At 34.2% G+C, this 24,763-nt stretch overlaps 1 protein-coding gene across 1 annotated transcript; it reads right to left on the bottom strand.

Moving 5' to 3' along the window:
• Window positions 1-1,207: 1,207 nt before the first annotated feature.
• Window positions 1,208-21,665, bottom strand: LOC110025694 (alpha-1,3-mannosyl-glycoprotein 2-beta-N-acetylglucosaminyltransferase; the record flags this gene model as incomplete). Its single annotated transcript, XM_020726308.1, is given in 17 exon segments — window positions 1,208-1,378; window positions 1,460-1,498; window positions 1,831-1,893; window positions 4,122-4,215; window positions 4,324-4,414; window positions 10,671-10,732; window positions 10,823-10,892; window positions 10,985-11,053; window positions 11,126-11,192; window positions 13,066-13,128; window positions 13,219-13,264; window positions 13,661-13,737; window positions 13,911-13,945; window positions 14,923-14,985; window positions 15,612-15,699; window positions 21,250-21,300; window positions 21,476-21,665. Coding segments are annotated over 17 exon segments (1,218 nt in total), but the record flags the coding sequence as incomplete, so codon positions are not given.
• Between the last annotated feature and the right edge of the window lie 3,098 nt (window positions 21,666-24,763).

A 24,763-nucleotide genomic window follows, 5' to 3' on the forward strand; every position in this document is an offset into this window, starting at 1 on the left:
TCCCACATACTATTTTAATGTGGGCTAAAATAGTCCTAACAAATGACAAAATTTCTCCGATTTTTTCTAATAGAGCTTCTTTATTCTACCTCGAGAATTAGAAAGGATTACAATTCTCATTCCACCTAAAATCTTAGAAATTTGTTGATAGTTGGAATCTATTCGTAGCTCAGGTCGGCTAATATGCTTTCAATTAATTTTCTTACCTTTCCTAGTCTTTCTATGTTGTAAGGTTGAAAACAAAAAATTTTTGTTGACTTTCTTGATGTTTTCCTAGTTCAGCCTTAATTTATAAACTCCAGGCATTAATTTGATACTTTTATAAGCTCTTTTTATAAGCTCTGGGAATAAAATGATCCCATGTAAATAGTCGAAGGATTATTTTGACATTTTACTCCACACGAGCATATATGCAACTTGTCCAGCTTAAGAAGTTGCACACACAATTTGCATTTTACTCCACACGAGCATGTATGCGGTTATGACCACCTTCATACGAAAATCCCATCCACTTTCTTCATAGCAGGAAGATTAAGTTTGGCACCATCACACAAAAAGTCCCACATACTATTTTAATGTGGGCTAAAATAGTCATAACAAATGACAAAATTTCTCCTGCGATTTTTTCTAATAGATCTTCTTTATTCTACCTCGAGAAGTAGAAAGGATTACAATTCTCATTCCACCTAAAATCTTAGAAATTTGTTGATAGTTGGAATCTATTCGTAGACCAGGTCGGCTAATATGCTTTTAATTAATTTTCTTACCTTTCCTAGTCTTTCTATGTCGTAAAGTTGAAACCAAGAAATTTTTTTTGAATTCCTTGATGTTTTCCTAGTTCAGCCTTAATTTATAAAGTCCAGGCATTAATTTGGTACTTTTATAAGCTCTGGGAATAAAATGATCCCATGTAAATAGTCGAAGGATTATTTTGACATTTTACTCCACACGAGCATATATGCAACTCGTCCAGCCTAAGGAGTTGTACATGCAATTTGCATTTTACTCCACACGAGCATATATGCGGTTATGCCCACCTTCATACGAAAATACCATCCAATTTCTTCATAGCAGGGAGATTAAGTTTGGCACCATCACATAAAATTTGAAGTTATAAAGAGAGGATGCAAAGTTTCTAGAGATATACCAGACTAGCTTACCTAACAGAGAGCTAAAAAGATGAAATTAAAAAAATATTACAGCTTACCTTCCATTCTTCAAAAATCCCAAATTGTCTAGCAATTCTTTCAAAATCTAACTGATCCTTATATTGAATCCGCACATCACGGTCTACGAATTTCGCCTTCAAAGCAGTATCAGGTCCAGGGACTGATACGGCATCTGACACGAGTTTTGCGAAGTGCTTTTGATATTCTCCCTGACAATGTTGTATAAGTAAATCAAAGTCGGTAGTGGAAAATTCATAGATCTATCTGAGTTATTAGTTACAATGTATTACCTCCATCATGTAGCTCAGATCCATTGATTTCCAGTCAACCTTTCATTGTTACAAAGCATGGAATCATTATCAAAATCATAAGGGGCTTTTACATACATAGCACCCAATTCCTACGTATTTACATATCTAACATCAAAATTTTGCTTTTTACATTCATATCACCCACATCAGAAATAACAATTTTTAACTTTTAAACGTGAAGTATGCTTTTTTTAAGAATAGGAAAGGTGGTTATATATGTAAAAATTGAAGATTAGGTGTTAGATATGTAAAAACATAGGAATTAAGTGTTATGTACGTAAATCTGAAAAAAAAATAATCCTTAAGCAAGCACAACCAAAAAATCAATATTTATGGACTTTTTCACCTACTAGAACATCATTTAGTTTAATGGCCTCCAGATATTGCTTAAAGAATTGTCCCATGCTAGAACCCTGAAATGACACAAATATTATAAAATCAGCATAATAATCTGCATAACATCATTAAAATATATCATGTGCAAAGATCAGCAGCATTCAGAAAAGTTATTGAAAATTAAAGAATAGCATCAAACCATGGTGAAAAAAAGTTCTGGAATATTCAAAGGAAACTTAGAAAAATAAGGTACACGACAGCAACAAGCATTTATCCTACTAAGTAGAGTCGGATACATAATCCTTTTTCTCCCACAAAAACAATAACAAAGGAAACCTAGAGAAATACGGTCCAGATTTAAAATAAATCAAAAAAAAAAAAATCATTGGTATGCATCATGTTTGCACTTTCACAAATTCTAACTGGATAATGCAGCAACTAGAATAGAATTGAACCAGCATTCATTTGCATTCAATCCCAATCAAAACTAAAATTGATGTATGGATCGGCGAGTTCTCTGATCAAATTGGTTACTTTTTTGTTAAAATGGATTTGTTAAAGATAATATAAACTAATTAAAGTTAATATTTTATTAGTTTAGCTCAAAATAACATCTCACAACTTACCGACTTCCTTAATTCTTCCATCATATTGTGAAAAAATTAAAATCTTTAAGCTTAACCAAGAATTTTTTTTTTCAAATTGTACTAGAAACACAAATCATGATAGTGACAAAAGATATAATAACTTTGCATCCTTATCCATCAATTTTGAACATCCATGGTGTAAATCATGTTGTACACCACCACAAAAGTTTCCACGGTATGTATCGTAGCCTTCCGGTAAATCATTGCATGTTCCATTATGGCATCTGTGGAAGTATGACTAACATCCTTCTGGAAACAAGAATCATGCATTAATATTCAAATCTTGTATCAGCAGAGTAAAGATATGCCACACTCCACCAATGATAGCTATGAGTAGGGGGGTAAAAGAGCAGAGCTTGAGCGAGTTCAGAGCTTATTCGTGTTTGGCTTGTTTCAAATTTCTTTTGTTCGAAAAGAGCTCGTGATAAAAAAGGCTCGTGAATATGTTCGTTTTTGGACTGAAACAAATTTTATTTGTTTGAATTAGCTCATGTTCGGCTTGAATTTCAGTAGGGGTGTTTACATACACAGCACCTAATTTTCAAGTATTTACATATCTAACACCTAGGAGCATTTACATAAATACTGCCCTATTTTTATGTATTTATTATATCTAACACCTAAATGCAGAAAAAAAAAAACAGCAGAATTTGGAAGTTTTCTAAAGGAATATATACCACTCAATTCTCATGTGTTCACATATCTAGCACCTAAATTTTACTTTTTTATATTTCTACAAAGTGAAATTTTGATATCATGTCAAAGATATTATTATTTTAATTTTACATACTATCTATTTATTATTTAAATAATTAGAGCCAAAACGAGCTGAACATGATCGAATAAATGCTTGTTTGTGTTTGGCTTATTTATAAATCGAGCTAAAAAATTTTGCTCGTGTTCGGCTTGTTTGCTTAAAAAATAAATCAAACACGAGCTATTCACAACGACAAAACATGTTTGACAACCCTAGCTAGCTCTAAGTGTACCTTGTAGCCCTTCCCATGGCCCAAGTCTAGTCATGCTCCACAATGGAATCTACATAGCTTTCCTCATTGCCTTAAAACACCAAAAATCTTTTGCCAAAATCATGAGAATATGAATTCACCCATTACACTATTTGAACTATCACACACACACACACACGCCTCATATCTATTTATATATATATATATATATATATATACACTCCAACGTATGTATGCCTTGTTCAACAAAAATGCCCCGAGACCTCAAGCATATATATACATAAAATAGTGTAAACGCACACCCAGTTAGACAATTGGTACATGCTTATCACTTTCAAATATACCAACGCAACAAAATAACAAAATTGATTACTATTAAAAATAGAATCCAACATAATTGTTGCGTGCTAGAGAATTTGAAGCGTTAGAAAATATATTAATGTCTTAGAATTCTACAAAAATTCAACGCACAAACACAAATAAAGGAAGAACTGACATTGAAAACACTAAGGGTTCTTCTGCGTAAAAAATTCTAATTGAATTCTACATTTTTATCTTCGTGATTGTTGGAAAGTTTTACTAAGCTAAGACTTGAGATTTCTCAGTCGTTGAGAACTTTTTAACACACAACAATCATAATCATGATGGTCAAATCGTTCTGCAAGATCACAAAAAACAAAGCATACATACATGCTCACCAAAGTTGTATGTCCTGCAAATTTCAGGATGAACAAATTGACGATCTTTGTGCACATCCTTCAACCTTATCCAATCATCCCAATAAGTATGACATGTTAAGGAAATATATTTGATTCTTTATTAAATAGCTAGGAATTAATGAGTACAAGTCCAATCCAATAAATAAGATATAGTGAAGAAAAAATTAGGATATGCTTTAGGCCATTTTGGCGTTAGCTCCTCCCATGTGGCTTTCAACAACATCCATCCAAGTCCAGGAAAAAAATCTGAACGATAAAGAGCCTCTGCAGAATGAATTAACAAGCAGCATGAACATGATGTCCAATAAAAAGACATGAGAACTATCTCTGGATAAACGGGAAATAAAAAAAGGAATTTTGCATATATACCACACAATTCCTATGTATTTACATATCTAACACCCAAAGTTTCATATTTACACTTGTAACATCTTGGCATGAGAAGGTTTATCTCACTGGTAAAAAAGTTAATGATGGTGATATTTTTTATGTGATATTAAGGATTTGGGAATTATGCATGTAAATATGAATGTTTAAGTGTTAGTATTGAGATTTGTATCTAATGTATGGTCATATTTGTAAATGGATGAAATATAGGGATTTATTTGTAAATGTACCTTGTAAGGCTCTATATAAGCCCATTATGAATGAAATGAATGATTATTTGAGCAATAATTTCTATTTGGTATCAGAGCCAAAACCTTAGCCGTTGCTGCAGTGTGCTATGCGTGGGTTACGGCTTTATCAGTTCGAGCGTAGAGCGACACTGTGCGAGGAGATGCAAAAGAAGGGAGTTTCGAGGCATTTGCATTGCGCGAACCGTCGCTGCTGTCCAGCGAGCCCTAATTGCAACAGTTGGAGTTTCAAAGGTCCTCGTACTCAGCAATCCCTTAGTTTGTTGTTAAGCAGAGGGGCTTTCGTAGAAACACGAAAGTTCAAGTTGCTTCGTGTTGAACAGAAATTAATGAGGGCTTAGATTAGACATATAAAGCAAGGAATAGTTAAATCCAGGATGTCAAGAGAAGGGGATGGTGCAGGAGGTAAAAACGTGGAACTTTTGGTGAAGATAGGTCCTGAAGTTTTGAAGGTCTTGATCGGCCTCATACAAGGAGCTAGCGTCTCAACAGGGACCACTACCTTAGCACGTGCTCCGACGCAAGTAAACTAGATCCCCCTTCCGTGGATCTGAAGCTTGATGGACCAACCATGTAATTGAATTGGTCGTGTCAGATCGAGGTTGCTTTAGTAGGGAAGAGACTAAAAGGATACCCGATAGGGGTCAATCCAAATAGTGACAGTGTTGAGGGGATGAGTGGAGGACCACACATACATTGATTTACACCCGGCTACTCAATTCGATGGTTCCATCAATTGCAACGTCAGTGGATGACGTTCTAAAGGTAATTGACATCTGGGCAAAACTTACGAGAACCTATGTTGGGACTGAGAACCACATGAGATTAAGCGTGAGATAGAGCAGTGACCCAGGGAGATAGAAGAGGTTTAGGAGTACTCAATAGACCTTGAGCGGCTGTGACATGATCTCGATCACTTCTCATTTATGTTGAGCTATGGTGATCCAGGGTGCAAGAAGGGAGAGATCTTTGCACATCTGAGGACTATACAGTCTCTGACTCATCTAAACCCAACCTTTGACCAGAGAAGATCAGTTCTTCTAGCTCGAGCGACTATTCCTACACTAGATGAGGCCATTGCTGCGATGATACAGGAGGAGAGTTGCATGAAGCTACACTCTGAACCGAGTGATTTTTCTAGTGCACGATCAGCATTGGCTGTTGCAAGCCGAGGTATGCTAGGTATCCAGGGAGAGACTTGCAAGTGCTACAATTGTGATGAAGTTGGGCATCTGAGCATGGTCTGTCCTAAGCCACCTAAGAAGATAGAGACAGGTGGTCGTGGACAAGGTGGAGGTCGTGGTCATGGTCATGGGGGTCAGAAAAGTGGAAGAGGGTGCTACCAGACAAATATGATGGCAACAAAAGACGAGGGAAAGATATGTGTGATATATACTAGTGATGATCATGAGTGTTTGGAGCTGTTGAAGAGGAAGCAGAAAGCAGCAGGATATGGAGTTTAGGATGTTTCAAATCCATTGAGATCAATGAGTAACATCGTCACTTATGCTCACTTCAGCAAAGGTATTGGTGACACACTTGCTCTTGCCTCTATATCCACCACAGAATCATCAAAATGGACATAGATTCGGGTGTTTCATGTCACGTGACATGAACTACTGGAGAGTTCTCTTCATATACTCATCTACCATTACCAAAAAGTATACACACTGTTGATGAGTTGATGGTGCAACGCAACCTGTAGTTGGTAAGGGTACAGTGAGATGTATCAATCATATGACTTTGTCCAATATTTTGCATGCTCCTTCTGTTCTAGTAGACCTCTTATCGATTAGTGTCATTATTCTACAGCTAAAATGCATTGTTTCTTTTGATATTCCTCAGGTGATCTTTCAAGAGAAAGAAATAAGTCAGACACTTGTGATTAGAACGTGACATAACAAACTCTGGTACTTGGGCCGAGAGGGGATTGACTCAATAGTGGCATCCATGGTGGAAAGTGCTGCAGTAAGAGAATCTGGAATGAACGACGAGTATGTGTTATTTTTACATCACAGACGTATGGGACATTATAATCTTAATTTACTAAGTTGGTTGTATTTTATCTATATACCTATGTATGAAAAGACAAATAACGAGAAAATGGTGTGTGATGCTTGTGTGTTTGGCAAGTTCACTAGGAGCTCTTATGTGAATTCTAGGAAGAGGAGTTCTGGTGTGTTTAGGTGATTGTTGATGAGTGGAGGACCACACATAACCACACATACATTGATTTACACCTGGCTACTTAATTTGATGGTTCCATCGATTGCGACATCAGCGGATGGCATTCTAAAGGTGAATGACATTTGGGCAAAACTTTAGAACCTATGTTGAGACTAAGAACTACATGAGATTGAACATGAGATAGAGTAGTGGTTCAGAGTGATAGATCGATTCAGGAGTACTCTATAAACCTGGTGCGGTTGTGACATGATCTTGATCACTTCTCATTTATGTTGAGCTATGGTGATCCAAGGTGCAAGAAGGGAGAGAACTTTGCACATATGAGGACTATATAGTCCCTGACTCATCTAAACCCGACCTTTGACAAAAGGAGATCAATTCTTCTAGCTCGGACGACTTTTCCTACACTAGATGAGGCCATTGTTGTGATGATACAGAAGGAGAATTGCATGAAACTACACTCTTAACCGAATGGTTTTTCTAGTGCACGATTAGCATTGGCTGCTGCAAGCCGAGGTATGCGAGATATCCAGGGAGAGACTCGCAAGTGCTACAACTATGATGAAGTTGGGCATCTGAGCATGGTCTGTCCTAAGCCACCTAAGGAGGTTTAAACAGGCGGTCGTGGACAAGGTGGAGGTCGTGGTCGTGAAGAGGGGGCTACCAAACAAATCTGATAGCAGCAGAAGACGAGGGAAAGATATGTGTGATATTTACTAGTGATGATCATGAGTGTCTGGAGCTGTTGAAGAGGAAGCAGAAAGCAACAGGAGATGGAGTTTTGGATGTTTCAAATCCGTCGAGATCAAGGAGTAACATTGTCACTTATGCTCGCTTCAACAAAGGTACTGGTAACACACTTGCTCTTGCCTCTATATCCACCACAGAATCATCAAAATAGACATAGATTCAGGTGTTTCTCGTCACGTGACAGGAACTACTGGAGAGTTCTCTTCATATACTCATCTAGCAATACCAGAAAATATATAGATTGTTAATGGTACAACGCAGTCTGTAGTTGGTAAGGGTACAATGAGATGTATCAATCATATGACTTTGTCCAATATTTTGCATGCTCCTTCAGTTTTAGTAGACCTCTTATCCATTAGTTTCATTACTCTACAGCTAAAATGAATTGTTTCTTTTGATATTTCTCGAGTGATTTTCCAAGAGAAAGAAATAAGCCAGACACTTAGGATTGAAACGTGACATAGCAGACTCAGGTACTTAGGTCGAGTGGGGATTAACTCAACTGTGGCATCCATGGTGGAAAGTGCTGCAGTAATAGAATCTTAAAATGAACGTCGAAGATGTGTTACTGTTACATCACAGACGTATGGGAAATTATAATCTTAATTTACTAAGTCTGTTGGATTCATCTATGTATGAAAAGACAAATAACGAGAAAATGGACAAATAACGAGAAAAGGTGTGTGATGCTTGTGAGTTTGGCAAGCTCACTAGGAGTTCTTATGTGATTTCTAGGAAGAGGAGTTCCGGTGTGTTTGATTTGATACATTTTGATATATGGGGACAATGTCCAACTAGTTCTATGAATAGTTATAGTTATTTTGTTTCGTTTATTGATTGTTTTTTTCGTATTATCTTGACATACTTGATGAGGCAGAAGAATGAGGTGGTTACTTGCTTTAAAGATTTTCATAAGGCAATCCGGAGCCAATATGATACAGTTATGAAGGCACTGAGATCTGATAATGAGACAGAATATATCAACAAAACAATTGGGGACTATCTATTAGCTCAAAGGATACAACACCAAAGCACATGTTCATAAACAACAGCTGATAATGGAGTATCACAGAGGAAGAATCGGCATCTTCTAAAGGTAGCCCGAAGCATGATGATGGCAATGAAAATCCCATAGCTGTTATGGGAACAAGCAGTGTTGACAGCCGCTCAATTGATTAACAAGACGCCCTCAAAAGTCTTGGAGTAGAAGTCTCATTGTCAAATTTTGAAAGTAGATAATAGTGGGATCTTTCCATTGAGATGTGTATGCTTTGAGAAAGACAATAGACTATTTGTAGAGAAGTTGAATCCCAAAACTGTAAAATTCGTGTTCGTGGATTATTCCGCTACTTAGAAGAGTTATGTCTGTTGAAGCCTAATTGAGAAAAGACTCTTTGTGGGTATGGATATGTCATTCAAAGAGATTGAACCATATTATATTCTGGAGGTGAATTCACATTTCGGTGACTCAAAAGACGATGGAGATATGAGGCAAGAGAGAGTGAGTAATGGTGGTGATGGAGTTGTGCAAGTGAGAACGATGTCATGTCCTGTGATGTGAGATGAATCAATTAAGAAGAAGGAAACCGAGTTGATTGAACCCAGAGGTGGTGGGATTCATGCTAAAGATGAGTTAAGAGTGTATACACGGAGGAAGATGCAAACCAAGGGAACAAAGTCTATCGTGCCAACAAGTCGCTTGTCCTGCTTTTCCCCAACTCTTGAGACACCTAGATCATCTACCTTTGATTCAAAACTCTCAGGTGATACTATTTCTCCTCTGTCCACTCCTACACCCCCCCCACCACATTAAGGAGGACCTCCCGTAGCAATATACCCAGAGGTGGTGGGATTCATGCTAAAGATGAGTTCAATCAAGGGAACAAAGTCTATCTTTAGCATCATCTATACATACCAACTCTAAAATCAAGGAAACCGAGTATACATACATTCCTTTTATTTCTTATTCTAACATCTCACATTTGCATGGAGCATTCATTGCATCATTGGACTATATCTCTATGTCCAAGTGATGGCAGGTTGCTAAAAAAAATCCCAAGTGGAAAGCGATGATGCATGAAGAGCTTGGAGCTCTTGATGAAAACCAAACATTACCACTACCAGAAAGAAAGAAGCCAGTTGGATGCAAGTGGATCTTCACAGTAAAACAAGCTCCAGAAGAGAAGGTAGAGAGGTACAAAGCTCGACTAGTGGCAAAAGGGTACAGCCAGACATATGACATTGATTACGACGAAACATTTGCACCAATTGCAAAGATAACACGGTAAGGATATTGGCTTCTCTGACAGTGAATGATGGATGGAGACTCCACCAACTAGATGTGAAGAATATTTTTCATCAAGGGGAGCTACTAGAGGGGGCATATATGGAGATACCACAAGGATTTAGTACTTCCCAAATAGTGAACAAGGTGTGTAAGTTCAGGAAGTCACTCTATGGCTTGAAAAAGTCTCCTCGAACTTGGTTTGACAAATTTAGAATGAAGATGTTTGGGATGAGATATCAACAGATACAAGCAGACCGTACAGTGTTTTTTCGGCAACATAAATGTCACACTACCATACTTGTTGTGTATATGGATGACATAATTATCACTGGCGGTGATGAAACAGAGATTGTTTAACTGAAGAAAGGATTGGGGAAGCAATTTGAGGTAAAAAGGTGAAAGATCTAGGACAACTCAAATACTTTCTTGGGATTGAAGTGGTCCATGGACTTGAGGGGATAATCCTATCGCACTATCACAGAGAAAGTATGTATTAGATCTTCTCACGGAGACAGGTATGCAGAAGTGCAAGCTTGCAGTCTCTCCAATTGATCAGAAGGACAACCTCGGAGTCGGCAAAGATAGCTCAAGCCTTACTAGAATTGTGTGGTATGTATGTAAATGCCCCAAAAAAAACAATCAAAGATAGCTCAAGCCTTACTAGGATCATGCACAAATTGAACTTGACCATTATCATTCCAAGAAGAAACAGCCATGATTGACCTGCCAGAGTCGGCAAGTTTATTTAACCACATATAAGCCAAGAGATTCCAAATAATAAAAGTATAATGAATGTTGCATTGGATAACGTACTTATCTCGGTCTAATAATGCTGCTGTAGCTTCAAAATAATCAAAAAAATCAGGTGCGATCTCCATGTCATCTGCTTAGGGAAAGAATATATCATTTAAGGATATACAAACTGATGGATAACTAAAATTTTTAGAACATAGGAGTAAATCTCTAAAAGAGCACCTTCTAAAATAATTACTCGATCAAAATTATGCTTCAAAAATAATTCATCCAAGGCCCACTTGTAGTGTCCTGAACAGATAAGACCATTAAGAACAGAATTTTACAAAGTAATTGATAAAAAAATGGAAAATTTACACACACTTGCAATTTTATAGTATGCAATTAACTCTCCAGGTCTCTCTGTATGTACTGGTTCAAAATCCAAATGCTGCAATACCATAATCAATCATATTAGTCGACAACATTATCAGTAGTTCCTAGTTCACTTGGCATCTCTGGCATGACCTAGCAGATTCTAAGAAAAGTGTATTTTTTCTCCTAGACGTTGATGGAATTTTCATATCATGAACTTTAAAGGTTTTCCAGTAAAAGGGAAAGCGCAGGTGCTATATTTCTTTCTAAAATTAGCTGTCTCCACATTTTATATCTAGCTAATCAACATAAAACAAGTGTTCCCAATGATTTTATGAGGTTTAGCAGATATTTGAACTTGTTCCCCAAAGAATTTATCATTTTAGGTTACGTAAACTATATAAACAGTTAAAAATGGTTTAATTAACAGGTTATACTCCAAAATAGTATCCTGCTTATTTTCATGCGACTAATTCAGTAATAGTGTCACATTTCTAAAAATTTTCTATCAACTATACATAATTGATCCAGAATGATCCCTCATAGACTAAACAAGGATCAATTTTGTACAATCGAAGGAGTGAACTAGGATCAATTTTAAGGGATCATTTTGAATCAATTTTGTACAGTAGATGTATAAGACTGAAGAAATGTAATGTTTTGGGACTAAATTGATCACATATGAATAGCTGAGAGCGGCTATTTTAGAGTTTACTCTTTTAAAAATTGTGATCATCAACCTTTCAAAGGTTGCTTCTTACTAAATAGTATCATCCTCATATACATGTCTCCTACTTTTCTTGTTAGCCAAAGAAACAAAATAATCTACGCACAAGAAAAAGCAAATTGTGATGAATGTTCTAAACTGGAATGCAGAATACATGGTTAAAACAACAAAGGAAAATAAAAAAATAATCATACAAATTGTCTGCAGCATGTGTGGTTAAATCCTTCTCAATAACCATACAAGACTTATAGGAGCATTTGTTCAGCTTTTTTGGCCAGAAATCGAAACAGAATGGGTTTTTGATTGTTTGAATTGAGCGTTTTACCACTCCCATTGCAACCCATGGTAAATCCTGTTAAAAACACGAACACGCCATACAGGTTGCATCCCAACATTCCAGTTTTTTATTTCTCTGGTTTACCCTTGGCCCCTCTTTCGTGAAACAGCCCCCACCCGTCGTGCCCTAGCTTCATTTGACACTTTGCTTCGCCAAATGATTGCAAGAAAGGCTGCATCCATCTTAATTCTCTGTCCGCATCATCTTTCTCCCAAGGTAAAAACTAGATAATTGTTAATTGGTACACCTTATTATCTATAAGGGATCAGCTAGCAGATGTCTTTTACAAAGGGACTCAATAGCTAATTAATTCAAGAAATTATTTGTAAACAAAGGAAGATATTGGTTCACCAGCTCGAGGGAGAGTGGGGGTAGACATGCATATGCTATGAATCTTGTTGGAATGCATGGATTAAATCCAGAGGTGGAAATTAGAATCCCATTGATTCACGCCAAAGAGTCCGGATCTTAAAGATTCATGCTGAGAAAGAAAATACAATAACTTACTTTTTAAGTCTATATCTAAAGATTCATGCTGAGAAAGAAAATACAATAACTTATTTTTTAAGTCTATATCTATTTATATAGCTATAATTTATATAGCTATAAAAATTTCCTTATTTCATTCATAGATCAATCTTATATATTGGTTTGTATCAAACACTTTGTGAAATAAGAATAATTCAACTTATCTAATCACTAGCTATTGTTTTCAGGAAGTATTAAATCCAGTGAAACTGCCAACAAAATTCGTAGGGTTTCTAAGCCATAGCTATGAACTCCATTTTTTCTAGACAAGAAAAAAAAAATTGCAAACAACAAGCTATTTACGCATAAGCTATAAATTATACTATACAGAAATGATAAATTAGATTAGTTTAAAACCTGCATGTATGTTATCTGACTATAACTTAAAGCAGTTTTTTTAACATCTGGATTCGTCCCATCCTGCAAATCAGTGAGAATTTCATCAATTTGAATTTCACAACTTTCAATGTAGAACCAAAGAACTAAATACCAAAAAGGCAGACAAGCTACCTGAGATACAAAAAGAGGAAATTTTGACGTGACTGCACTCTGATACCTGAAATATTTCAGGGGCATTTACACACATGCCTCACAATTCTGATGTATTTACATATCTAACGCCTAAATATTCTTATTTAGGTGCATTCCACTCAAATCTTTAGCATCTTATCTAAAATACCACCAAAATTACATTTTTTAAATCGAAAAACACGTTGGTAATCATAGTTTATTATACTAAGGTGTTATAAGTGTAAATATCAAACTTTGGGTGGTGTTAGATATGTAAATACAAAAGAATTCCGTGGTATGTATGTAAATTTCCCAATGTCTTAATAAGAAAGCAAGCTATAATCTGTAGAAAATATGGCATCCTTGTGAGAAAGATGCAGAAAATAAACATGCACAATATCCAAAGAAAAGGGGCAACTGATAATTAAAGAATCTAACATACTTCAGCACAGATGAAATAGTCCTCTCCAGATAGTCTGGTCTATTGCAAGCCATTATCACAACTGCTGCCACAGGCACCTGTACAAGAAGATGAATATAATGATACTAATGTTGCATGCCTGCCAAACTTCAAATAAGGCGTAGTGTACAATCAAATAGACCAGAGGGTATATGAAAATTGCCAAACCATCAAAATCATGTAACATAACAAGATTAAATACATTTTCTGTTAATTCCAGGAATAATATTACCTCAAATTTTCCAGATATTCTTTGGAAGCTCTTTTCTGCAGCAATAATGGATTACATTAATTGAGAAACTGCAAGCTAAACTTATTAGAATAGTCAAAATAGCCCTTCACTGTTTACATGGGGCCATATTAATCTGAGAGTCTATAAAAGTGCCAAATTTATCCCAAATTTTTTAAATTGGGGCTGATAGAATTCTCTGTGGAGACTACTCAGCACATATTAAAAAGTCTGGGGACTAAAATGGGGACTAATTTGGCACTTTTATAGACTTTGGGACTAAAATGACCCATTGCAAAGAGCAAGGGAACTATTTTGACACTTTTCCCCTTATTAAAACAAGGCAACTACTTTACATGAAAAAGAAATCCACTAATTGTCTTCAATTGCATCCAAAACAGGATGCAAAGAGCAAGTGTTTCAAAATGAAAAATAGATGCATTAAACAGAGTAAAAAATGATCCTTTTACATTGAATAGCTACTTTGGTTGCGTTCTATGGTTTTGCAATTATAGAGAATGATAAATCCTACAACAACTACTATTTTATATTTAGTCCGCCTGAAATAGCACAGTAATCTAAAAGCCCATGTGAAAGTAGGGGAGAAACCCTCAATAACAAGTATTTCAAAAATTAGGGGCATTTACATACATAACCCACAATTCTTATGTATTTATATATTTGACAACTAAACGTTCATACTGACTTGCATGCCACTCAAAATCTTTAACATCACAACAAAAATAACACCATCATAGTCATTTTAATAGTGAAATACACCCTTTCGTGCATAATTTTATGATACCAAAGTGTTATGAGTGTAAACATCAAACTTTGGGTATTAGATATGTAAATCATATGGTATGTCTCTAAATTTCCCCAAAAATTACCATTACGATATGCCGAGTCCCTAAAGAAAAGAGAACTCAGAAGTGACCTTTATACAGTGAAAAAGCTGAATTCTTTAATAATCAGCAGCGTTAAAACAAGCGGCAAAATGCGATAAAAACCATACTTTCAAGATCCCGGACAAGAGTCTTCAGTTGAGCAGACTCCTCTTCATAACGTCTATTCAAATCTGAAATTGAAGGAGACAATTACAGCCTCAAAAGTGCAAAGCAATGATAGATAAATATAGGGGCATTTACATAAATAGCATAAATTCTTATGTATTTATATCTCACACCTAAAGTTTCACATTTACATGCATAGCACTCAAATATTTAATGTCACATTAAAAATAGCACTATTACCACTTTGTGAAAAACACCTTTTCATGCAGGGGTTTAAAGCACCAAAGTGCTATCTATGTAAATATGAAAGATTAGGTGTGAGATATGTAAATGCATAAGATTTGTATGCTATGTATGTAAATTTCCTAAAATACGGAATCAAATTTTGTGTTAAATGAAGGTAAAGTCACTGTGATTAACAACGAATCTTCTCATGTCCAAGAAGCTTCTATACATGCCACTATTGAATTTTAAAAGCCTGTGCCTTTTGTTCTTACCAAAGTCTAAGGGGATGACCGATCGGGTGTATTAAGAATACAAATATTTTAGAGCAAAAGAAATGTAAGCTAATTTGATTTTCAGAAAATATTAGCATGGATAATACTTAAATACAGTAAAACTGTCTTTTGTTGCTTATGATAAAACCTTTTCGAAATATAAATGTAAATAAAAATGTAAAAAGGATTTGCACCTTCTAGATTAACAATTTTCTCTTGTTGCAGGCTTATCTGGTCAATTAACAACCGGGTATGGCTCCTACACTGATTTTCAGCTCCAATCTGTTTGCATATCAAGGGTTATCAAGACAGTTGTGAAAAGGCATATTTAGTCAAAGTAAAGACCCGCTATTTTTTAAAAAATTTTAAAAAAATATTAATAATATTATTAATAAATAAACAATAAAATTTCATAAAGAACAAACACTTAAAAAGAAATGATTAAAATGAAAAATTTTAAGAAAATAAATGACAAATTATTAGTTTAACTAAAAATGTATTTATTTAAAAAAAATTAATAGCACAGGATTAATTTGTAAAATAATTAATAAATATTAAAATAAGATAGATATAGGTGCATGCATGATTTTTAATTTAAAATAAATATCTTTTATTTTTATTTAAAATAACTTACCAAAACACTAAGCACCTATTTTTTTAGTATGTGCATTGTGAATTAAGCGAAGTTGATTAACGAGCTCATAATTGTAAGAACCGAAACTTTCCTTTTTTTTCTTTCCTCGTAATCCTGCTCGCAATGCTTTCCTTATTGGCGACGTCACTTTTCGTCCCCGATCCAAAGCTTTCTTTTCCTACTTTCGATCGTTCTCCCACAGTCTCTTTTGATTATTTAGGGAAGACGAAGGTTTTGGGCATCACAACTCTCTCCCTATAGCCACACCTCCTAATTTCGCCCAAGACAGTCGCCTTTATGAGTGCATCTTTGTGATACAGTCGCAATTAGAGTTAGCTGGGAAGGCAATGACGGGATTGCTCCATCAATTTGCAATGTCCACGTCTGGTTACTAGCGATGGTTCTTTCATTTAGCTCGAGTGAAATATGCTAAGAAATATATTATCGCTTTTGCTTTGTTCTCTATTCAGGGTATGTAAGAAATATCAAACTCGCTGAGCTCCACTGCCCACTTGAGGGTTCGACTGGAATGATCAGACTGAGTAAGAATGGATTTGAGTAGAAGATTGGTGATGACCCAGACTAGATGAGTTTGAAAATATGGTCAAAGCCTGCAAGAGAAACATTGAGGGCAAAGGTTAGCTTTGCCATAATTGAATATCCGAATTCGACTCCACTAAGGACTCGGCGAGTATACTAAACTGGGAACTGCTTCCCCGGCTCCTCTCCAACTAACACTGAGTTGATGGCTTAAAGACAACTCCCATGTATAGAGAGAGTTCTTCATTCGGCTTTGGACTTTGGAGAAGTGATGACGACGCAAGTGAGTTCTTCAACTTGAATGCTTGCCCGCACTGATCTGACCACTCAAAGTTCTTTACTTTCCTTAGCGCTTTGAAGAACGATATACACATGTAGCCAAATTTAGACATGAATCGGCTCAGACTTGCGATCCAATCTATTAGCTTTTGTACTTGCTATGTGTTCCAAGGGAAAGACATATTCAACAATGACTGTACTTCTCTGGATTGGCCTTTATTTCTTATGGAGTCAAGATTTTTGTGGAAGCTCTGAAAGTGCACTTGAGTGGATTTAATTTCATGTCATATTTTCTAAGGGTTTGAAATGTTTCTTTTAAGTCTTTTATGTGTTATTCAATCGATTTGCTTTTACCCAACACATCATCTGCATCTGATTTATTTCAAGTTATATTTAGCTTCTCTCTCGCTATCTCTCGTTCTCACTTGTTCAATGGTTTGAATGAGGGGAAGTGTGGAAGAAGCATGTGATTTATTTCCAGCGATGGGGTGTGTCTTCTCTAAATACACTTTTTTGTGTTTATTATTACTATTTTAACTCGTTATTACACACGCATCACCTTTTGAATTCTTCATCCAATATAAAGATAGCTAATGACACTCTTCTTTCATCTGGATATGTCACGCTGTCTAGTACCTTTTCTATCATTCATTAGTTCTCTGCTTTATATATATTTATATATATGTATATATAGGAATGGCCAGAGGCTATTATACGAGTCTCCAACCACTTCTAATGTGTTTAACAATTCGAGTACCACCTCATTAAGGCCAACTGTGTCAAAGGGGATTCGAAACCACCACCTGAGGGGTCTTATGTCGTGGATGTCAACCAATAGGCCGGTATTTGAAAATATTGCTCCCCGTATGTGCTAGCCATCCTCGTAGAGACCGAACCCGGGTCAGAGGGTCTTACGAACCCCCACCTGAGGGGTCTTATGTCGTGGATGTCAACCAATAGGCCGGGATACGTGGCCCACACACACACACACACACATAGATATGATAGCATTAAAAGATTGTCACCCAATATGGTAACCTATAAATATCTACATAAAAGTGCATGTGTTCAAGTCACTAATATTCCTTATCATAAGCATATAAAAACCCTTTTGCATATTTTGTTATGTATATAATAAATCATTCCTATTTATTGTATTGCATGCCTCATTTTTTGTCGTTTTTGTTTTGATGAATATTTGTCCTTTATTGAATTTAATTTATCACTCACTCATTTATATTTTTATAACATGTTTCACCCAGCTACTTACCGGACCGTCTCTACTAAAGCAGACTTTCCAACTTTAGATTTATTTTTTATATCTCAAGTTCGTGTTAGTTATTGTATTTTTCTCTATGTCTGTTTAGTTATTTCTTTACTTTTCATTTTCATTTCTTTCATTTATCTCATTTTCTTTCAGTTGCAATAACTTGACTTATTTATGAAAAAAAAATTCTTGTTTCTTTTCGTTATTACTTGCATTTTTTTTTCCTTTGAGAATATAAAATAGGTTCAATTCATTTTATCATGTCCAGTGTTTTTGGGGTGTGCCACCTTCTAGACCTGGGGTGTGATAATAATAGAAAAATAAGCAAGAGAGAGTAGGTGAGCAGGAGTCAAAGAGCAAACAAGTGAGCTAGAGAGGATAGAGTGGGGGTGTGTATGAAACAGAGTGTGTCTGTGAGAGAGAAATAAAGGGAGCAAGCACGCAAAGCAACTGGAGCAAGCGAGCAAACAAAGAGGAGAGCAAATCAGCCGAGTTCGAGCTTGAGTGCCCGTGCAATCAAGTGAAAAAAACTAGGCGGGGTGCAAATACAAACAGCAAGAATGTCAACTTGAAGTAAATTTATGTGATTTTCCCTTTTCTTCCTTGTTTCTCCACAATATCAGAGAATAAAAGCATAAACCCTAACAAAATAGGTTTCCACTTTTTTCCTTTATGAACTAGATTTGAAATCCAGTTTTTAGTTCCTATGCATAGGAATGATGTTGAAAATTCAAATTAGGACTTACTATATTTTGAAGCTTGATTATAATATATATATATATATATATATATATATATATATAAGTTGATGGAAATTATATATATATATATATATATATATATTATCATGATTATATAAGCTAGTGGTTGAGAGCTTTATGTTTCAACCAAGAGGTCTTTGCTTCAAGATTTTGCACATGCAGGGTGCGTGCATAGGTGTTTGGGCATGAGAAAAGAGATTATACATGTAAATTACAATCAAGTATTATCTCAATGTCAATGAAGTTATAATAATAGATTTTTTTTGTTTATGGTTTATGTATTTATCATGTTAAAACATATATATGAGATATTGGCACGATGTGGAATTTTATTCAGGTAATCATCAAGAGAAATTTTAGACATCAATAAACCAAGATTGGAATTTAAGAAAACAAATACTGCACTTTTCATGAAAAACAGTGAAAAATAAATTACACTAAAATTTCTATTTGATAACTAAATACAGATTAAAAAAAAGTATAAATAATTATGCATAGTTATCATATTAATAAACATGGTAGACATATGATAAAAAGAGATGTTTAAATATAGGTGTTCAATAATTTATCTATTTAAGTCGCATTGTTATGTAGCACTATAATTTTTTGTAAATAGGAAAAATAAGGTTAAATACAAAAAATCAAAAAATATGGCATAGATTTTTCTTAAAAGCCTAATTTACTTGAGTTATTCATTAATCATGATATTTAAGTTCATTGCATCACCTATCTATGTAAATTGGTTTAAGAGATAGAAATCCTTTTGCTTAAAGAATGATTATGTTATTAACAAATATGAGGCATGAATTTATAATATATTAAAAGGAAATTTATGATTAAAGAAATTAAGTTAATTAATATGAATATCTAAGAAGTGATTGTACATATGGGTAGGCTAAAAGAGGTGATGTTTAACTTCAAAATTTTCATATTACTAAATTATAGTAAAAATGTCTTTCTTCTAAACTTGAAGTATCGAATGATAATGTTATTATATAAGTTCATTTAATTATATAGCATTATTGTTGCAACATTATTAATTATGATTTATCTCTAACACTGTAAATCCTTCTTCATATTGAAATAAATGGTATATGTTTCATGTTATGTGCCACTTATTCAGAATACATGCTTTTTCTATTATTATTTAAAATGTCTCATCTCATTTTCTTCTCCCTCTCCCATACTATGCCAATCCTACTAACTCGCGGCCAGTTAGTTACAAGATATAAATCGGTACCAATTGGGCAAGAGGAGCATCTTGAATAATTTTCATAATATGTATAATGAAATTAATACAAGATAATTGATATCTAAAAATATTTGTATCCCCCATCACGGTACCTTTAACCATCAGCATTACTAGAGTCCTCTACTGTGTGTCCTCTGTTACAGATCCAAGGATAGAATAAGAAGGTTGCTAGTCAATCTTTGAGATAGGGTGAGCAATGGAATAAAAAAAAAATCATGCAAATAATAATCAGTCCAGAAAAAGCATGAAAATGAGTTCAAAAAAAGCTGTTTGTTGTCTAGTTTGACTTTTTTTGGCTTGGCTCATCAGAAACCAAACTTGTTTGAGCAAAATTTTCTAAATGATCAGATCATATAATCATCTGAACTTAAGGATGGGGTAGTTTAATCCTTATTTAAACCTAGATCAAGAAATTTAGTTGGTTTACCAAAAAAAATTAATACTAATAAATATAAATTTGCAGCGAAATAACATTTCAAAATGTATTTGGACACAACCTAGAGGAAAGTCTCAATCATTAATATCGTGTAGCAAGTATGCTCCAAAACCAATGGGCCAATGTTAAATATTCTTCTTAGTGCATCAAGGAACTAGGGTTTAGGAGTCCAACTAATGCAGTTTATCTATCGTCTGACTCGTAAAGATCTGGATAGAAAAAAATTTCTTTATGTATTTGCATTAATTAGTATTCCTTTCTTTATATCATTTTTTTTTTAATTCTCATAGGTGTTATCATGTAAAAAGAATTGTGGTCGGTATGCAAATGCCCCAAAAATCAAAGCTTATTCAACCAAATCTTAGGCCGTTTGGAGTTAACAGCCATTAGCAAATCAGCCGACATCTCATGCTTGTTATCTAAGAACTAAAACAATTTCAACTGATCATGATAATAACCATCATAATTAAAATCATTTCCTACATGGCTGTCCCAAATATTCTCGTTGTTAGCTAGCAAGTGCATGCATTCTGCTTAGTTGAGAAATCATTTCTCAATTTAAAAGCACAAGAATAAATAGATAATACGAATTTCTATCCATTCAAACATAATCTTGCAGTTTATATAAACTGGGTTAAATGATAGACAGACTTGGCAACTTACAGCAATTGCCAGGCGCTCTGGGTACTCCGTTTGGGTTGTGTAAAGGTGGACCTAAAGATTATTGCCGATTCAGAAACCGGAGAGTATTCAGAAAAATAATGACTGATCATGCTCAATGAACCAAAACTGTAAGTTGCTGCTACTAAATATTTCGTAAAGCAAATTGGTTACTGGGGATTCAAAACGATATCAATCGGGAACTGTAGCTCGATCTCGGGATCAGTACCTGGAGAAGAATGAAGACCAACGCGGCGGCAATAAGGATGAATCGCATGTCGCAAAAATTCCACGCCATGATCAATCGGCTGCCAAACAGCAGTGGGAGATCGGAGCACTACCCTGCAAAGAATAGCTGCCTGCTGCCTGCTGCCTGCTGCCTCCAAAGTGGTAAGTTAAACAACTCAAATATCATATATGTTTTTCTTTCCTAGTGATGAAATTATAGACTTGAACTTATTGGTATATTTGAAACAAATTTTCTTTTACATTGTTAATATGCTAGTTTTATTTATTTTTTATTATTTGGAGCGATTTGATACATGAAATATTTAATATTTCTTATTTCAATAAGATTATCTTGATTGTGTCTTGATGAATGAATTTTTATCTTTTTATTTTTTCTCTTGGTTAAGATTGATTTATTTATCACTACTTGTACAATTATATTGTATTGGTTATACTGAGATAAATCAGTGCAACTGATACAACACAGTTATACTTAATGAAATAATGCAATGTTATATATGCTGTAAAAAATAGTAACATAAAAAATAAAAATAAAAAATTGTATATAGAACGAATGAATTTGTAAATTTTGTTTTTTTTTTCGTTGTTAGGATTGACTGATTTATCAATATGCGTACAACTATGGTGTACTATTAGTATTGTTTTATCTTAGTACAACTGACGCAATACAGTTGTATCAATTGGAATAATGCAATGTTGTATAAATAAAAAAAAACGTAACATAACAATAAAAAAAATGTATATGAAACAGATGAATTTGTAATTTTTGTTTTTCCTCGTGGCTAGGATTGATTGATTATTACTACTTGTACAATCATATTGTATGAGTTGTATTGATCTATCTTAGTACAACCGATACAGCATAGTTGTACGAAATGAAACAATACAATGTTTTATATGTTGTAAAAATCGTATCATGAAAACAAAAATAAAAAATTTCTATACAAAAATATTGAATTTGTAATTTTTACTTTTCCCTTGGCTAGAATTGGTTGATTTATCACTAATTGTACGAGCATGTTGTATTTGTTGTATTGGTTTATCTCAGTATAACAATGCAATGTTGTATCCGTTATAAAAAAAATTGTATCATAAAAAATATTATATGTAAAAAAGATAAATTTGTATTTTTTTTTATTTTCCTTGTAGTTATGATTGGTTGTTTTATTACTACTTGTGCAATCATGTTGCATTGGTTGTGTTGGTTTATCATTGTACAGTTGATACAACACAGTTGTATTGAATGAAACAACGCAATGTTGTATCCATTGTAAAAAATTAAATATAAAAAGGATGAATTTGTAATTTTTTTTTCGTGGCTAGGATTGTTTAATTTATCACTGCTTGTACAACCATTTTGTATTGGTTATACTAGTTTATCTTAGTACAACCAGTACAACACGGTTATACTAAATGAAACAATGTAATGTTGTATCTCTTGTAAAAAATCATAGCATAAAAAAATGAGTATATAGAAATGATGAATTTCTATTTTTTTTTTCTTGTGGTTAGGATTGACTATTTTATCACCGCTTGTACAATCATATTGTATTAGTTGTACTGATTTATCTCAATACAACCATTATAGCAAAATAGTGACGAAGGGAACAATACAATATTATATCTCTTATAAAAAACATAACATAAAAATAAAAAACAAAAAAAATTTTATAGATTGGATGAATTTGTAATTTTTGTTTTTTTATTATTTATATGATTAGTTGATTTATTACTACTTGTACAAGCATATTATATTGGTTGTAATGATTTATATCAGCACAACTGATACAATACGGTTGTACTGAATGGAAGTAAGTAATGTTCTATTGGTTGTGTGGTTTATTTTATCTTGAATTTGTAGGACTTTATGTTGAAACTTGTGCGTGATGAATACAATTATGAAAATTATAAACCAACTACAGAAAAATTGTTTTACACGGTTGTGCACAAAAAAAAAAAACTAATGATTTTTATTGCTCTTATGCCAACTCTTGTGGATTCAGTGTAAGAAAGGATCATGTGTGAGCTAATGATATATTACCGATTAGGTACAAGGATGTTGACCATACTTTTAGGTGAGGGTTATGGGTCTTTCCTTTAGTGAATAGGATATAGCATTGAGAGTTTCCTAATAACTATCTTAGCATCTTAAAAATGGTATTCACCTTTTCTTTAGATATTTCAACCAAATCTCTGTTCTTTATGTTGGTTCTATATGTGATTAATAATATTTAATACAAAATTAGAGATTACATAAGGGAACCGTGATGAGTATTCCTATAGGACCTATGAACCATAGGAAAGTCTTGCACTGCTCTACACCTTTTTGGACTTCAATACATTGCATCATTATTCATAATCATCATAAACATTGTCTTTTCGTATCATAATGTTGCAATCATTACACATGTGGGGCTTACAAAAATTATTTGAAAACAGTTTCCCATAAAAACCTCACTTGAATATTCTAATTCTTCAAAATTTCCCAAAATTGTCTTTGAATCACAAAGTCCGCTTCAAATCATTTGATATTATCCTTTAGACCATTTGAAACCTAAAAATTGCAAAAATACCCAATTTTCCTAAAAAGTACCAAAATGCCCCCGGGCCTCTAAAATATCAAATTTTCGAAACCCCACAGAGTCACCGATAAGTTCTAAAAATCACACCAAATCATTCTTTATATATTTCTGAGAATTTTGACTGTAATCTTGTTATACTTCTGAACAACTTTTTTGCACATCAACACAAAAATAACAAATACTTAAAAAATACTTCGGGGATCATTAAATCTTCCACATTGATCGAAAAATGACCCCGAACACAGTCGTTTGACTCTAAATTTTCTTGAACCACCTCAAGACTTTAAATCAACATTTTGACCTCCCTGACCAAAGTCGGCCAAAATTACCAAAATGTCACTCATTGAAAAAAAAATTCTCAAATCCTCCAAAATCATTTCAAACACCCCCAAAATAAAGTTTTGACTATCCATTGGATCCAATCTGACCAAATTCACTGACTTTGGCAAAAATCCTCAAATTGAGCTTAATGATCAATCAAATACCTCAATTTCAAATTCACATCAAATTCAACATGTTTAGATCCATTTCAATTGAATCCAAATCCATTTAATTGACCCATAATCAATATCCAAAATGATCGATTGCGAACCAAAAATTTGACGAAAATTAATTTTGACGTATTTTTGATCTGATCGCAGAAAAAGTGATTTGAACGACCCCGGACGACGAAACAGACTGTGTGA

The sequence above is a fragment of the Phalaenopsis equestris genome, unplaced genomic scaffold, assembly GCF_001263595.1.
Source record: "Phalaenopsis equestris unplaced genomic scaffold, ASM126359v1 Scaffold000326, whole genome shotgun sequence".
In the NCBI taxonomy this organism is placed as follows: Eukaryota; Viridiplantae; Streptophyta; class Magnoliopsida; order Asparagales; family Orchidaceae; genus Phalaenopsis; species Phalaenopsis equestris.